The 18,179-nt window shown below is 43.3% G+C and overlaps 2 protein-coding genes across 13 annotated transcripts in view; one reads left to right on the forward strand and one right to left on the reverse strand.

Annotated features, from left to right (window-relative positions):
- The window catches only part of Pon1 (paraoxonase 1), a 25,678-nt gene extending 21,447 nt beyond the window's left edge, over positions 1–4,231 (forward strand). The window contains exon 9 of the mRNA XM_050123847.1: positions 3,926–4,231. Coding sequence (XP_049979804.1) covers positions 3,926–4,084 — 159 coding nt within the window. The 3' untranslated portion in view covers positions 4,085–4,231. The remainder of the gene's footprint in view (positions 1–3,925) is intronic.
- Ppp1r9a (protein phosphatase 1 regulatory subunit 9A) overlaps positions 4,099–18,179 on the reverse strand; it is a 308,576-nt gene continuing 294,495 nt past the window's right edge. For 5 of the 12 annotated variants that reach the window (XM_050123822.1, XM_050123825.1, XM_050123827.1 and 2 more), the window contains 5 exons: positions 17,920–18,118; positions 15,940–16,059; positions 15,127–15,150; positions 13,937–14,119; positions 4,099–12,682 (listed from right to left, as the gene is read on the reverse strand). In XM_050123822.1, the coding sequence (XP_049979779.1) occupies positions 12,473–12,682; positions 13,937–14,119; positions 15,127–15,150; positions 15,940–16,059; positions 17,920–18,118 (736 nt within the window). In that variant the 3' untranslated portion in view covers positions 4,099–12,472. Of the gene's footprint in view, positions 12,683–13,936; positions 14,120–15,126; positions 15,151–15,939; positions 16,060–17,101; positions 18,119–18,179 lie in introns of those variants that run through there. The other 7 variants (XM_050123831.1, XM_050123829.1, XM_050123828.1 and 4 more) reach the window with 4 other exon arrangements.

Here is an 18,179-nt window from a genome sequence, read left to right on the forward strand (position 1 = left end):
TCTCTCTCTCTCTCTCTCTCTCTCTCTCTCTCTCTCTCTCTCTCTCTCTCTCTCTCTCTCTCTCTCTCTGTGTGTGTGTGTTTGCAGGAAATGGCTACCAAAGCCCGAAGCGAATGGATATTGTTGGGAGGATAGGTCAGTGGCAAACACTTATCTAACATGTGTGAAGCACTGGGATTGACCGCAAGCACTGGAAAAAATAAAAATAAACAAAATAAAATGAACACACATACACAAACAGAGTGCTGTTTGGAGAAAGGTGGACACCTTGTTGAAGATTTAGCCAGCCAGAAATCTTTCAAAGGAAAAGACCTTCCAAGCATGCAAGAAGTCAAGCTGGAGAGGCCCCTGCACACAGGCCTTGGTGCAGGCCTAGGGAATGTGGGCCTGAAGAGCTGTGTTGAGGACACCCAGCACTGGGGGGGTGCTTGTGGTGATATTTTGTTTGTGCTCTACCAAAGAATGCCTGTGTACACGGAGGTCAGAGTGTGGAACTAGGCACTAGTTAACCACAAAGGCCACTCAGTAGTGGCACACACCTTTAATTCCAGCATCTGGGAGGAGGAAACGGGAAATGATGTGTCTGGGCAGAGAGAGGAAGCGACTGAGGCAGGGTAGAGACAGGAGTTTGACCCTGTTTTGACTGAGAGGTTGGCGAAGTAAGAGGAGGCTGTGGCTTTACCCTTATATCTGACTCTGGGTTTGTTTGTTTGTTTGTTTTTGGTTTTTGGTTTTGGTCTTTCGAGACAGGGTTTCTCTTTAGCTTTGGTGCCTGTCCCAGAACTTGCTCTTGTAGACCAGGCTGGCCTCTAACTCCCAGAGATCTGCCTGCCTCTGACTCCCGGGTGCTGGGATTAAAGGCCTGCACCACCACCGCAGGGCCTGACTCTGAGTTTTATTGTTAAGAGCAGTTAGAATTTCTGCTACAGGGGCCTACATCCTTATCTCAGTAGTGAGTTCCTTCAACTTGGGAATTCATGCTAGCTTAAAAACTACAGTTTCTAGCCATAAATAAAGGACATTGAGCCTACAATTCGGGTTCTTAGAGAAGCTAATAAGAAGGAGAACCCAAAGAAAAACATATAGGCATCCTCCTGAATATTAACCTTCATCAGGCGATGAAAGGAGACAGAGACAGAGACCCACGCAGCAGTCTGAAATCTCAAGGTCCAAATCAGGAGCAGAAGGAGAGAGAGCACAAGCAAGGAACTCAGGACCGCGAGGGGTGCACCCACACACTGAGACAATGGAGATGCTCTATCGGGAACTCACCAAGGCCAGCTGACCTGGGTCTGAAAAAGCCTGGGTTAAAACCGGTCTCACTGAACATAGCGGACAATGAGGACTACTGAGACATCAAGAACAATGGCAATGGGTCTTTGATCCTACTGCATGTAGTGGCTTTGTGGGAGCCTAGGCAGTTTGGATGCTCACCTTACGAGACCTGGACGGAGGAGGGTTTTCCTCGGACTTCCCACGGGACGGAGAGCCCTGATTGCTCTTTGGGCTGACGGGGGGGGGGGAATGGAGGGGGGGGGGGGGAGGGAAAGGGGAGGCGGAGGTGGGGAAGAGACTGAAATATTTAATAAATAAAGAAAGAAAGAAAGAAAAAAAAACTACAGTGGTGTCATACTGCTGGGCCGTATCCGTTTGTCATCCACTTCACCGCAGGACTTCCCCTTACCTGGCTCAGTAACTCATGCAGGGTATCACTATAGCCCCTCTCCACGTCTCTGATGGCCTCCTTCTGTGACGCCTGTGCACACAAAACCCATAGATGCTCAAGCCCCTTGCATACCCCATCCTCCTGTATATGTTACTTTCATGTATTTGTGTGAGGCTGTGTACCTGTATATATGTGTACATATCTGAGGAAGCCAGAAGACAGTGTTGGCTATCTTCTTAACTACTTCCTCACCTTACTTTTTGAGAAAGGGTTTCTCACTGAATCTGGAAGCCAGGGATCCTCTTGTCTCCACCCCTCCAACACTGGGATTCCCAGCTCTTTTTCTGGTCCTAGGGATCTGAACCCAGGCAATCACGCTTGCATGGCACGTACTCTTACCGCAGACACATCATTGTCCCCTCTTTACTTTTTTCTTTTCTTTTCTTTTCTTTTCTTTTCTTTTCTTTTCTTTTCTTTTCTTTTTTCAAACAGGGTTTCTCTGTGTAGCTCTGGCTGTTCTGTAACTCACTCTATAGACCAGGCTGGCCTCAAACTGACAGAGATCCACCTGCCTCTGCCTCCCTGAGTGCTGAGATTAAAGGTGTGCGCTACCACTGCCCAGTTTGTCCTACATATTTAAACCTCTCCATATCACCTAAAATACCTAACACACAGCAAATGCTATATAATTAGCTATACTGATTTGTTTATGGGATAGGGAATGTTTACACTTGACACACATGTGTGTGTAACACACACACACACACTAAATAACCTCTCCCTATATATTTGTATTGAAAGAAGTCTAATATGAATGGTTCCTGACCTCTTATGATTGCGCTTGTTGTCAATCTTTCGTTAGTCTTTTGCTTTCAGGCTTGATCAACTGCATTTTAATAGGCTGAAGAACTGTAAGCTGCAGGGTGTTCAGTATATAAGCTGAGCAGAATGTTCAGTTTTAGTTGTTCTTGCTTATTAGCTCATTTGGTGAAATTGGGTCTTTGCTCTACCAATGATTTGATTTGTTTTTCTGAAAGAAAAAAAAAACTGCTTCCTTTCTGATGATGGATTTGGTCAGGGAACCAGAATGCGGGACTTGGAACGCACTAACTAATGCATTGCTCCCATAGACCGAGTTCTTGGGAATGAGAGCTTTAGCAAACTGAGGTGAACCCTTAACTATTTTTTAAAGTAATGTGTTAATAATTCAGCAATTTTGTAAGAATTTATTTGTTAGCTATAGAAGTCATTTGGAGTTTCCCACTGATCATTTCATGCCCAGGCGTTGGCTTCCCTGACCTGCCACAGTGGATGTTCTGTGATATACGTTTCTTTTACTTCAAGTCACAATATTTCATCATTGTCAAAAGAGAATTTAGGAGTAATTCGGTCTCACCCATCCAAGTCTGCAGTGAAGGGCACAAATGGGAAATAAAAGATTCGAGACTTGACCCATGTCCACTGCCTCAATAAGATGATACTCTTCATATTAGGTTTTGCTATATAAAAATTATTTTATTACCCCAAAGAACCAAACACTAGCTTTGCCATATGGTGAATTTAACATGGATTGAAATACACGGTCAATAATGATGTAGTTAAGTTTCTCAGTTAAGTGAAGGAAATTAACTAAAAAATCTTTTCTACTTCTGCTCAAGTGGATAAATATGCTACAGAGAGGTGGCTTCTTGTGTCACGCTTCCGATTTTCTTTGTTTGCATTGTAAACCTGGATATTTGAAGGCATAGCGGTGCTTATGCGCCTGTAACTCTAGCTTGAGACCAGACAGGAGGGTGCGTGTACAAAGAGTCACAGGCAGTCAGCCAACAGACCAATCAAATCGTTACACCCCCCCCCCCCGCTGCACCCATTTCAGTGTAAGCATCCATGCTTCTAATTAATTGAAAATATATAGAACAGACCTAAATGCCAGTCAGACAACTACATAACTACTGCGTACGCCTCCCCCATATTTACTGTGTCCCCTACTATGCTTTAATGTCTACTTTCAGGCTACATTGTCCATTTATATGCCCGACCTTACCCATGTGTGTTCATATGTTCATTAATGCTGGTAAAGGTCACGTGACCAGAACCTGACCATCACATACGAGGAAACAGTTGCCTTCAAATCATTCTAGAAGAGAGTACAGCCGGTGTCATCGTGTGAGATAACGTGGCTAAGGAAGAACGAGCTTCAAGTTTAAAGTTGATTTAAATGACAGCAAAAATATTAACCTCATGTTCTTTATTTGATAGGTGCTTCGGATTCAGAACATTTTATCCGAAGAGCCCAAAGTAACTGTGGTTTATGCAGAAAACGGCACAGTGTTGCAAGGTACTACGGTTGCCTCTGTGTACAAAGGCAAACTGCTGGTTGGCACCGTGTTCCACAGAGCTCTTTACTGTGATCTGTGACAAGCTGGCTGCAGCCATGCCATGGAAAATATAAGCCCATGCCATGGAAAATAAGCCCACCATTTCCATCCTTTCCCATGTCAAAGGTGCCTATCACAGTGATCTCTGCTGCCTACTGAATGTTGACATTAAACTTAGACATAAGAAGGCGTGAGAGTGTTTACTGGCGACAGATGTGAAAAGCAAGGATTTCTTTAGTTTGTCTTGGACTACTTGGAAGATCTCAGTTACTAACAGAAACTCTTCCACCAAAATGACTAAATTTGTCAAGTCTACATAATTTGTGCTATGTTCGAAATGTTCCGACAGGTTTGTATGCTGTATCTTTGGTCCTTAGCTGGGGGGTGGTATTTTTGGAGGGGTTGGGAACTTTAGGAGGTGGAACTCCACTGACGGAAATATGTATCAGGGAGGAATGTGCTCACAGATTATATGTGGCTGATTCTCTGCTCCTCTCGGCTTCCTGTCAGCTTTAAGGTGGGCTCTCACCAGGTTCCTGGTCTGAGTTGCCGTCTTATTGTAGGCCAAGAAAGAGTGGAGTCAGATGTGGACTGGGCCCTCCAAAATGAGCCAAAATAAGTTTTATCTGCTCTTAGTTATACTAGGCTATCTGTCAAGGCATCGGGAAAATCAGCAACATCTTGTATGTAACTCAAAACACATTTTCCTGGTAATATTCAAGATCCCTTAAAGCAGATGAGTGGACTTCTGCCTCACTGTTGTTGAGAAAACAAGAGAGTACGGCCAACTCTGGGCACTCTTAGGTCACTTAGGGACTCTAGGGTCACCAAAGTGTCACCATGAAGACAACTCTCAACACCTCATGAAGCCAATGCTGCCAGACTGCTGGTTTCTCCTTTTCTCTATAACTTCCTCCAGAAATAGAAACTGCAGTTAGCTCCTCTGCCTTTGCATTGGGCTTTTCAATTTTCCCATAGTTATGTCAAATAGGAGACTCCTAAGATCTTTGGGAAGGTTCTCACACTCAAACATGATTTCGGCTCTCTGGACACACTATACATTCTGCTTATAAAGTCCCAGAGAATGGAGGCTTTGCTTCTTTTGTCACGACTAGATTCAGTAGTCTATAACCCATTCCACGTGGTGCTGAGTGCCCTCAGGTCCATGCTGTTCAAATGGTGCCAGGGATGGGTTTTGTTTTGTTCGGCTTTACCTACTCTAACTTGCTGTGGAGACTGAAAACAGAAAGATCAACAACCTTTGGCAATTTTCTGAGAGGAAAATTTCACTTTTCTTATCTTGGCTCTGGAACAAGAGATAGTGACACATCACTGTTTGCCTGTTTAAAGACAGACCCTCCGGCTGAATGACTTCTCGGGAACATTAAAGCAGCCGCTTTATAGACAACAGCCATGGCGTTTATCTGTTTTTTTTTTTTTTTGAGGTGTTTGTGGGGGGTTGATGAGAAACTGTAAAATTGTCATTTATGACAACACATTGGAAGTGTAAAACAAAACAGTTTATGCATCATGATATATCTATAATTTTAGACTTAGAATACTGTGGCAGTGGGATCATGAAGTAAAATCTCATCTCACGAAAACCAAAATAAAAACATATAAAACTTATTTTCATAAAAGAACCACTTTATCACAATGGGATTTAAGTGATTTTAGTCAGTTTAGTGCAGAAAACCAGGTATCCTAGTGTTCAGTTAGTCAGCGACGGCAGTTTCCCAGCCCAGGAGGTCTGACTCTCTGGAACACTGGTTATGACCATCCATGAACGTGGTGCTTAAGAAAGCAAACCTCATGTGATTTTTTTTTTAATGTCTTGACTAGCTAGCCATCACCATACCATCAGTGAAATGACCATACCCTCTTTCTGTTTATTGGTGACTCAAGCTGATTCTTCAGAAAAAGAGAAGGCAAACAAAATGAACTGGCATGCATCTAAGGCTGTCCAGAGAGGGCAGACTCTGGTGAGGGGTGGGTGCATCTAAGGCTGTCCAGAGAGGGCAGACTCTGGTGAGGGGTGGGTGCATCTAAGGCTGTCTGGAGAGGGCAGACTCTGGTGAGGGGTGGGTGCATCTAAGGCTGTCTGGAGAGGGCAGACTCTAGTGAGGAGTGGGTGCATCTAAGGCTGTCCGGAGAGGGCAAACTCTGGTGAGGGATCGTTAGCACACATTCCATAAAGGGGAAAACAGGTTCACTTCACTTATTCTGTGAGGTCAAGACAGAACGCAACAAATAGCCTTCATTTGTTTTATTCAAGCTTCCTTGGACTTGGAGAGCTTAGAATGAAAAGGCTAAAACAACCTGGTGCCCCTGTTATGTGAGACTGACTGCCCAATGGATGTGCCGCCCGCCTTTCTCTGGCCGAGGAGCACTGGAAACTTGATGGCGAAGCAGTGACAAAGGACAGGAGAGGTGGACAAGGCGCTCCAGCTGGAGGCCCTGCTCTTTAACTTTATGCCCAGCTCCATAATTGTGCTTTCAAGTGTAATTCTAGCTGCCAATTTACACTTTGCCAGAGTTAAAACTTATTTTTAGATTCATTTCCATGAAAAATGTGCACTTTGCTCTTGATGGATAGATATGTTTTGATGGTTGATGCAGGATTGCCCAGTCAGGGCTTGTTTCAGTTGAAGGTGAAAATGGAAGAGGAAAAATAAAACAAAGAAATATATACTCTGGCAGATGACTGTATTTCCTTTTATTGCATTCATTATCTAATAACAGTAATACTCATTGGCAAGAAATATATTTACACCAACAAATTAAATTTAATCACAGGTATTTTTCAGATGGTCAGAAAACAATGAGCCACTTATATAGAGTTTGCTTTGAATGCCTCTGAAAACAAAGAGTAAGGAATGGCATTTGAAACAGCAGACACTAACCAAGCACCAGAGAATAGCTCAGATGTGGCACTATTGTCTCTTCCATGCAAACAATCAGACCGCAGAACATACAAATTAACATTTCAGGTAATATGCTACCCATACTCACCAGACTCAAATGGTTTGCAAACCACTTCTTTCCCTTTAGCAATATATAGCGAAAGATCAAAACAAATAGCATCTTACGTGACACCAATTTTATGCTCCTGGTTTCCAGCTGCCTAGTCTTGTCCGTGATATGTAGTAGATGTACAAGTGGCTTCATCAAAACATCATTGAAAAAATGCAGAAGCAGTAGTTATGACATTAAATAATACTGGGGAGGGTATAGTACACACACTTAGAGATTTTATTAATCGCTGTTTGAACCTAATGTTGCTGGGAGGTGTTATTTAGCATGACAATCACTTGGGCGGTGTTATCTAGCTGATTTTTTTGTAAAGGTAATTTAAGGTATTTTTGGCTAATTATTATTTCATGAATGAATACTTAAATCCTTAGCAAGAAATTTATGTGTGCATCAAACAGCTGAAGGTAATGGATGTACACGCCTTCCAAAGACATATACTCATAACCCATTGTGCTATTTTTGATGGCAACCAAAATGCCATTGCAGGCTGATGGCATAGGAAGTAAATAGTGGTCACATGACAGAAGTACTTGTCACCAGAGAGCCAGTAGTTAGTGACAGAAGCATCAAGGCTACTGCAGACCTCACCATAAAGGAGAGAGAGCTGACACACAGGAACACAGAGTGCAATTTCTAGCAAGGAAGCTGCGGTCTGCAGTGGGAGATGCCCAGAGCTGCATATCTTCTGATTCCTAACTCTAAAAAAAGTGCAATCCGGACATCAAAGCATTAGCCAAACCTTTGAGGAAAATTCATCTTACTAAAATATGATACCAAAGATCTAATAAATCAGTTTTACCAAAATATATAAACATTTAGAAGCGTAAGTGCATTTAGTAGGATACTTACATTAAAATAAAAAACTTCTTAAAAGCTACGAGCCATTCAATGTTTACACAACACAAAAAGTGGAGATAAGGCTATGACTGCAGCCCAGGGTCCTAACTATCACCACTGTAGTCCATGGATAGTATATTTCTATGCCACGTGCTTATGGTATATATGTGTGTGTAAGAGTGGGGACATAGTCACACACAGTTCTGACACCTACACAAGTGCCATGCACACAGCTGAGAATTTGTGGCTTGCTCTCTTATTCCTTATGTCTTGCACGATGCCGGATCCCTAATGGTCTGGGGTTGATGGGGTCAGGGCTAGGAAGCATGGAGTCTCTCTTGCTCCCTACTCTGAGGATACAGAAACAGGTCCAGGTGCTCACAAGTTTGAGTCTTCAGTAACATTCGCCGACAATCCCACACAGACAGCCTTGCACAAACAGGTGAGAAGACCCTAGGCCTCCCATGATGGAACTGGCATCACTTAGCGGGGCAGTTAACTGTGTAGGCTTTTCCCTTTTCCTCTAGCTGCTCAGCATAACTTTTTCAAGTCATGAAAATGAGTTTTCTCTGGTGTTATCCCCGCTCCCCTCCCCTGACATTGTGGCTTAAAACTAAAGTTCATGGAACTTTAAATATTCCAGACAAATGCAAACAAAGTCAGCTGGTACACTTGGTCCCACGTCCAGGGCCGAATCAATGAAACAGATTTCCTGCAATGCTGTTTTCTATTGAGTCTGTCCCCTTCTCTGTCCTATCACAACGAGGACGACTTTGGAAGAAAGCATGGATGCTTTATTCCTGGGCTTCACCTGCACAAGCTCACCTTTAGAACTGGACACAGGTAACCCTGACTCATAAGTAAGAAAACACACGAAAGTCAGTTCTGCCGTTCCTTAACTACTTTTCATTCAGGTAGTCTTAGTGTGGAAGCCTGTGACATGCCTGGCCCCCAGAGTGAGATCTTCCTTATCACCAGCTCCGTGTTAATTCTGAAACACAAGAGGGAAAATGTGCATCCAATGGATAGAAGTTTCTTTTCGAGTCATCTGTCCTCCCGTCTTCCAGAATCATCTTAAACATCCTTGCTAAATGTTGATGGCCCTCCTCAAATTTCTCTCACCTTTCAAGTTTATAAACGACTTAGAACAGCTGTATAAATGCATTTGTCTACTTCTTATATACTTTTCAGGCACAAGTTAATCCTATTGGACTAAGATCCTAGTCGAGAATTTTTTATCTTCAGTAGAGCCCATAGAGACTCGAGCTAACTCCGAGCTGTGGGCATTCTTGCAGCTTAGGCCTGAGGTGTTCACGATTCTCGGGTACATACCCTCTGGCATGGATAGCGGCAGGAGTCCCCACTTCTCTGCCACTTCATTTCCTAAAACAAAGGAACACAAGGTAGGTATGCCCGCTTGGTGCCTGTTGGAAGCTGGGCTTGGCATTACTTGTCATACTGGAGTCAAACTGCTGTGGTGTTTTGAAAGTCTACACTAGGTGGCAAGTGGGAAGTCCGTGTGAACGCCAGCTCAAGGGCGACAGATCCCGAGAAGAGCTTTGCGGTCCTGGTGGTGAAGGCGGAGCCCTACAATGGATAAAGCATGGCTCCCACTCTTAACAGAACTCCCCTGACTTTGGGGGGGGAGGAAGGAGATGATTACACGCATGCGCACCACTGAAAAGGAGTTGGTCTTAGAGCAGCAACACGCTACGGTGTTCTTTACTGGAATCCTGACCCAGAGCATGTGCCTATTCTACCCACGGCAGGGCCTCGCCATGTATCCCATGCCCAAACATCACCTGTACCCCAAAACTCTTCTGGTGACTGTTGAGTACTTCATTGGAATATAGTTCATGGTCAGCAGACATTCCCTTTTTGTTCATTTGTTGATCATTTAAAAACCTTCCAAAATCTTTAATGTCCACAAAGCGACAATTCTCTGTTAAATTAATTGAATAAACCCGGAAAACTGCGGTATTAAAGAAGGAATTGTGCAAGACAGCGGAAAATCAATTATTATCATGCACCACAGTCAATAATAAAACTAGACGGGAAAATAATTGCTCACAAGATCTGAGGGCCTTCTCTTTGCTGTCACACACATATGCCCATCCTTTGCTGAGCAACAGAGGAATCAAGAGCCTTTTACAGTTTCACTAGTTTTTAGTAGCAATGTTAAAGGAACTCTTTTTGGTCTAAGATTGTGATAATTTAACTTAAAAATCAAAATGGTCGAAATCTAAACTAAATGATGTAATGAGAATAAATTTGATTTCTAACTATGATATAAATGCTGATCCAAGCGCTGAAGTGTTCATAAAGTTGCAGTAAGAATGCTGTATTTAAGAAATGCAATATAACAGATCATAAGGTACAGGCAGAGACAGACTATAGACACTTCAAATATATACATTTTCAATTTCAAATCATCAAAGTGTAAACACGACTCAAAATGACCGTCCTTCTGTTTTCGCTCTTATAAATGAACACAAAGAAGCTTCCAGTGCAATCCAGGTTTGTTTTTCCTCAAAAGAAAAGAAAACCAGGTAAAATTTACAATAGCAAGCATTAGTATTGCCTGACTTTTGCTAGTCTTCTAGTCTTAGGAAATGTTTGCTGAATTTGTAGTTCAGTAATGTGTCTCTTGGTTTCTCACCATAATGAGTGGCCAAGCATCAGACATCCCAAGACATAAACAGGCACCCAGTACTTGACCCCAAACAAGAACCATGAAGCAGGTCTGGCGACTCCGAACACTCAGCTACTTCCATATCATGTTTAGAACTGGTATGTCTGTTTCGGAAAGACCAAAACCTAACAAGAATGCTGTGGGCCAGAAAAAGGAGCAGGCCCTGGGAGAAAGAACAGGATTAAGTTTCTAGTTCAGATAATTTCAGAATTTATATGCTTCAAAAATAACAATAAAAAGAAAAAGTCACAATGTTACAGTTCAAAGTGAGGTCACAGAGGCAGCAGAGCCCCAGCCTCACAGACACCTGCAGCCTGATGCAGACTCTGCGCATCCAGAGGAGACATGCACAGGGCTGTGGGCAGAAGGGCCTGGGGGAGAGAAGGAAGTAAAACAGGTGCCAAGAATTCATCTAGCCTCCAGCCTTATTTGAAATTTCTTCACCGAAAAGTAGGTAACGTCAGCTTTGTAGAGTCAATGCAGCAGTGAGAGTTAGATACAGAAGCAAAAAAGCAAAACTAAAGGCAAGCAAACAAATAAAACCCTCACAGTTTGAAATGTCTCAAGACCAGTTTGTTTTCTCCTCTTCCTGCCCAACTCTCCTGAGTTAGCTTGGGTTGTTAAAATACTGGAATCCTTAATACTGGACTTAAGGATAAAATCTTACACTGCTAACGTCCACCCCATGCCTTACACACGTCTGGGAAGCTCTGGAATGTGGAAGAGAATTGCTTAGAAAAGTCATTCCAAATGTCTCTGAAATGTAACCGATAGCTGTCCTTCACAGGAAAGAAAGTTGTGTGCTCAAAAAAAAAAAAAAAAAAAAAAAAAAAAAGGTCCTGTTGACTATTACTCAAATCTCAATCTCCAACCAGTATTTCTAGTTTTAAGTTCTTAAAAGTGCATTTGTTCAAACACTAACTGAGCCCACTTGGGACATTCTGAGTAGAAAAGATGTGACAAGTCCCTGAACTGTGTCAGAGGCAGCCTGAAGACGGCCAGAATGTGTCTGAGGAGAGGAAACCTGAAAACATTCTTTCCTTAAAATCAATTTCCTGTCCAGTCTGTCGGGAGGGAGGGGCTGTATTGTTTGTCAGGGCCACCGTACCCTGAGCTAGCTGGGCTGGCCAATACACCAGCGGGTCTCAACACCCATGGCTGCACCAGGCTCTGATATTCTGTTCTTTGTTGGGCGATACATGAAGGAAAATGCTGCCCCCCCCCCCCGCAAGCCCCTTAGGACACCCACATCTGGGTTCTTAAGCCTTTTTCATTTCTTCTAGAGTTAACAAATAACTATTTTCTCTCTCTGATTCCAGCAAATGGAACAACACGATCTTTCTCTCATCTGGTAATTATGAGCTGGGAACCCACATTCCCACAACGGGACTGACTTCTAACATCGGAATTGAAGGGAGCCTCGTTTACACACTGTATTAGGATCTGCAACCCAGGAGACAGCAGCTCCCTCGTCTCAAGGCAGGCGTCCTCTGCACACAAACAACCACAGCTACTATCTCAGTTTTAAGGGCTCTCCCTGCAAACTCTGGGTAGTCCACTCACAACGCCAGAGCGAATCCTGCTCTCACTGGCTGGGTCAGGCTGGCTCTCGACGGCACGATACACTCAGCACAGCACAGGATGTTGGTAAGTAGAAGAGAAAAATGATATTTCTGGTTTGTAATTAATCAATAAATTAATAAACCAAAGGTGGTTTGGGGTTATTATGTTAGAGTTAGGAGTGAATCCAACACACAGTTCTTTAAACTGCCTACAATGGCATTATGCCCATCAGTTTCTTCTTCATCCTCTGCAGGAGAAGGGGGACAGGAAGGGGCAGGACTTCCCTCAGACTTCCCCACGGGATTACTGCTCAGTGTTGCGCTCTGTCGTGGACGTCATCTTTTCTGATTTTTTGGACTTCCTCTGCATTTGTTCTTGTTCCCTTCTCCTCAGTTTTTCTCTCTGTTTTTCCATTTTCTCGTGGGCCTTCCGAGCCTTCTCTAGAGACATCTTCATTTCCTTCAGTTTTTTTTTAACCAGTGCCCGGTCCTGGGATGACGTCATCCCAAGAGCCTACAAAGGAAGCACACGTACAAACTGAATCTGAAAAACTGCTGACCTCTTTGCTTATGATGAAGAAAACATCATACTATGCTTAATCTCATGACCTTAGTTAAACATAGGAGGAGGAGGTGAGAGCTGAGGAAAGGCAGACTACAATTGCCAAATTCTCTATGCGAGGAGGATCTGGGCTTTGTTCTTTGAAGTTCTTTGCAAAATACACTCCAGAAGTCATTAATAAAATGTTTTCCAAATTGGTGACTAATGAGTGAATAAATGAAAAGGGCACGATCCCGCTTCAACCTTCCGCTAAAGTCATCAATATCTTCCAAGGGAAGCGGAGAGCACCTGCTGTTACAGAAGGCTCCAAGAAGAGCAGGAGGAAGCGAAATGGCCTCTCTATTGCCAATGTAGTTATTTACAACCAGAACCAAAAATGTCTTTGAGACCAGCATGCCCATCTCTCTTCCCAAAGGCAGACCTATAGAGGAAGCCCAATTAAAACGATGAGGTTGCCGGATGAGTTTAGAATTGAGAATCAGGGAAGATGGCTGTGTACTTGAAATGTTCCATGACCTTCAGCATCAACAGCAGGATGCATCTGCCTCCCCAACAGGGACAGCCTTGTCGATGAGGCCTTCATATTCACGAGCTATTGATTGATCTCTAACCTTTTCAAAGACTGCCAAGAGACACTCATCAGCCTCGCAGGAGCCTGAAGCAGTGGGGAGGGGTGTGTGCAACTGGCTGCACCCTCCTCTTACCCTTTCTCCATAGGGTTGGGCGCCACCTCAGTCTTTAAGAGAGATGGGCTGGATGAGTGGAAGTGAAGGTGCAATGGAGGTGGCAGGGAGGGGCGGCTTGCATATACTTGAGGGAGAAAGTTGGGGCCATCATTTCAGTTGTCAAGTAGTAGGGAGGAGAGGGGGCGTGAGAAGAAATGAAGAAAGAAAGATTCGCACTGGCCATTACTAAACGTTAACAGTAGGATGGGAAGTGAGTAGTGTTAATACACAGGTCCTGTGTTGCCATGGGAAGCAAAGGAAGGGTTCCTAACCCTCTTGGTCAGCAGCCTATCCTGAGTCAGAACCCCTGATGAACTTCCTCAGGCTTCATTTCCTACTGAGAAACCATTCAGTATCTTTTCTGCTCAGTACTAACAAAAATTACCACATGGATATGTAGAAGACGCTTAGCTAATGAAAGTGTCAGGTGTTACAAGTCATACACACAACTGGTAACTTAGCACAGACAGAGAATCTTTACCTTCAGTTTATTGCCATCCAGCTGCAGGAGCTGCTCCCCAGTGATGTTCTGGGCACTGAATTCAGACACGTACTGGTCCAGGTTTAGGCTCATTAACCAGTGAGAAACCTGCTGCACGCTCCACTCATGAATGGCCCGATTCAGACTCAGACTGTGTTTGGGAGACTGTCCATCATCAAGGATCTGAGATAGGAATGTATGCAGTGTTGTTAAATGACCAAAACACCATGGCTCATAGTATGCTATCTCAAGCTACAAGAGCCATATTTATTTATAAACAATAAAATGATAATAGTTCTACTTTTGTTAAGAAAAACTTGTCTATGACCTAGCAATCTGGTAGATGGAAAATTAATAATATTCCACAAATAAAGCACCACTACAAATGAAGAAAGTTAAAAATTGAAAAAGTGCACACTAACTCTGATGATTTTATAATACATAAGTCTAGAGATATTATCAGAGGTAGAAAATAAATATTTTATATATCTCTATATTCAATACAACACTTTAAATTTATCCTGTTAGAAGACACTAAAGTTATATTAAAAACACGTTAAAAATATTGTCTCCTTCACTTTATAGAAAAAAGTCCTAAAGTCCTCAAGCCTCCTTAGGGAGATTTCACAACCATCACTTCATCTGAGCAAGAAGCAAACCTGTGAGGATGGTAGGGCACTAACATCCACAATTAATTTTAAGACAGGAGAAACCTAAGGCAGAGAGCTTCCATGATCATTCTTAGACAAGGCATTAGTAAGTGGCGTTGTTTAACAAGAGGCTCATTGTAAATTTCAGGCTCTGTCTTCTGTCCACTATCCCCTTTATTTGTGCAGAGGCAGGAGAGTGCCTAGAACCACTAAGTTGAGAGGAGATGAAGTCATGATAGGGCTCAGAGGAAAGATAGGAGTTTCCTTGGAGAGTTACTCGAAGAGTAGAGAAGAGAGGAGGGTGGAAGCTGAGGGGGAGGCAGAGGATGCAGGAAAGAATGGAGCTTGTCAGCTGATGGCTATGGGAGATAAATGAGGGGCCCTGGAGGGGGACTCAGCCTCTGGATCCAGGAACAACTCTTACTAAGACGTAAGGAAGTGCGATCTTTCCGTCCTCACACAGTGTTTTTGTAGTGTTGTAAGGAGAAAAAAAGCAAGTTCAAACCAGACAAGGCACCACACACCCCGCAGATAGCTCACCTCATCATCTATCATATCCAGGCTCTGGGTGAGCAGCAACAAAAGAACCGAGAAGAAGAGTGTTACAGAAATGGGACACACAACATCCACAGTGCCCTCTTTATCACATCAAAACCAAGCCCGCTAAAAAAACATGATCAGAAAAGTTTAAAAGGAAAAAAATGGAGTCTTGTTGCATAAAACTCATGTTATAAAGAAATAAGACCAACTGTTTTATATATAAGAGGAAACATATTTTAGTTACATTATTTTTTGCCTCACCCCTGACTCCCACCAATTTTTAACTAGGCAATCCCAGCATAGCTTTCTACTGCTCTCTACATATATATTTCCTGATAATTCTTAGCAAGGCTAATCCTCACTGTAGCATCTGGAGAGATGGGTCTAACTCTATTTTCTTTCCGGAACTGTGCCTAACGGTTGGTTGCAATGATTCAACTGGACCTATCACGTTCAGAGGACTGTCAAGAGCCTGGGGGAAGGGGCAACTCTGGATGAGGGAAGCGGGAACGGATAATCAACAGCCTTCGAGGAGAGGTAAACTGCTATCTAGTCTTGTTCTCAGTGCCCAGACTCCCTACCACATGTTCACATATATAACGGGAGGGCTAGGAAGCTTCAAAGGGCTCAGAAACTAAACTTTTCTTTAATGTTGAAGAAGAGTCGGGTGGAATCATGAGGACCTTATGCTAAACATAAAACTTCAGTGCTGATCATTTCTATGCTAAATCTACCATCAAATATCTCCCCACGGCGGGAAATGGAGGAAATGTGACATGAAAACTCAGCTCTGCCATGGTGCCTCTCCAGTACCTCATCTGAGGACAGTGCCAGGGACTGGGAGAGCCCCGGTGTCTTGGGTTCTGCTCCTAAGCCACTCAGGTCTGCCGAGCTGGTACTACTTGGACTGAAGTCATCATTAAAGGTGAAGTTCTGTAAGAACAAAGAAAACAGTGTTATGGGAACACACAGAGTGAACTAGAGGCAGGTGTGCTTCCAAGCCCTCATCTGCTTCACTTCTGTCAATTTTCTTCAGAAGAGACTTGACTTTGGTTTGGCGATGATGGCCTTCAACTGGGCACAAGCAGAGGATGCTGCACCTTTTGAGACAAACTGGAAACTCCGGGCACTTTCTCCATCTGATGCAGGGATAGGTGTTGTGGAGAAATGATTTTTCAGTTTCTCTCCAAGGGTACAGAATTTCATTATCCTCTGTAACAGCTCAGAGGAGTGATATTAATAAGCCCATCGGCTTTGACCCTAATTTGTGATGAGGAACAGAGCAAGTAGAAAAACAAGATGCTGTGCAGAGGCTGAGTTATCAGGAACAGATGGCAACTCATATCAGGAAGGTAGTTGGAGCACCCCTGGGAAAGACGACGTGGGGCTGGCTGTGATAAATCCTGTGAGAAGTGACAGGTCCCCTCAGGGATGCACCCTTCAGACACAACACTAGTTACATGTTGGAATATAAGCCAAAGGGACTGCATGGGATAGACCCCAAGTCTGCATCAGCTCCTGGGGTTTGGGAGGTGGAGTGCAGGAAATCATTCCCCAGAAGTCCTGTAACATGCTCAGCAGATGCTAAAACAACTGGACGATGGCCACAGAGCCTCAGTGGTGAAAACACTGTGTACTGAAACTCTCTTTAGTGTGAGATGTTAGATTCACTCAAGTGAAACTTAAGTCTCAGAACAACACAAAAAGTCCAAAGGGTTGATTATGATCAAAACTTCTTTGCTACTTATAGAATGACTGACTTCCCAGGAACTCAACACCATCTTCCTCCATACTACACTTCTCTAGGAACTGGACTGTTATTTCCACCAGGTTCCTTTGCTTTACTGAGAAGGAATACCATGCCAGAGACTGAAGAGTTTAGTACCAGACCAACTCCAAGATTTGATAAATCTTCCAAAAAGAGTTGAGGCTGGTAGAACATAGAAGCTGTAAGGTATTACACACAAAACATTACCCTTGTATTATCATGGGAGATGCAATCCTCTAGCCCCTCATTCAGAACCTTTTGAGCTGATGAACTCAAGGAAAGAAATAATCAAACAAGATTAATCACATATTTCTGTTTGGGAAAGAAGAGTGAATACGGAAAAAAGAAGCCCGAAGAACTCCAAGGTTAGCCACTGTATGTGTTTCAGTAAAACGTTAGATAAGGTTTGCAGTGTCATGCTGGAAACAACCATCAAGTATTTTAAATGCATCACACCTATGCATATAGTTTCTAATTCTGCTAATGATAAAGAACTTTGGCGACAGAATTAGAACAGGAGCTGTGCGAGTTCTACAAAACGTAGCTTCAATACAAAAAGTAAGATGCTACATGCCATGGTTTCTGTTGGTTCCTTCTGTTTGTTTCTCTTAAATGTATCGAACACAGTCAGTTCCAAATTTATCTGTTTTCCAGTAAATCTTGACGAGCACAGTGAAAGAGTTTCATAATGCAAGTTAAAGAAGAACACTTAGCATGACACTGTTTCATCATTTGAATGCTCCTTTCCCAGCATGGCTTAACTGTCAAACTGAGATTTAACAGCGGTAAGTGAAATGACAGGCAAGTGAAGAGAAACACACGTTAGAATGGACCAGTGTTGAAAAGGGTGCTGGTTAGGTAAGGCATTACTCCCCACAAAGGAAAAACCATGCATGCCTATGGCAGTGTTAGCACATTGGTTCCTGAGACCCAGGGTGTACACAAAGGTTGAGAAGGCCTTCTAAAAATTGAGAGGAGATAGGAATGGAGGCTTTCTTGTCATCTCTTTTAGTCCGGTTGTCTACCTTGGACCCTGTTTTATCTGAAATTAGGGTCTCAGGAGAAGGCGGAAGGGGACTCGGAACTGAAGGCAGGTTTCTGAAGGAATAGGATCCTTTCCGACTTTCAGTAAACCATGAGAAAGGCATGCAAGGAGAGCGAGGAGTGGCCTGAGCCGCAGGAGGAGGCTTGGCTTTCCAGTTCTCCAACTTGCTTCTGAAGACCCTGCGGTGTGAAAAGAATGACCACGTTAGACAGAGAAATGGCAAAAGACATACTGAACGCA

Source organism: Alexandromys fortis, unplaced genomic scaffold (assembly GCF_014885135.2).
Source record: "Alexandromys fortis isolate MF-2015 unplaced genomic scaffold, M_Fortis_MF-2015_v1.1 scaffold_214, whole genome shotgun sequence".
NCBI classification, from domain to species: Eukaryota; Metazoa; Chordata; class Mammalia; order Rodentia; family Cricetidae; genus Alexandromys; species Alexandromys fortis.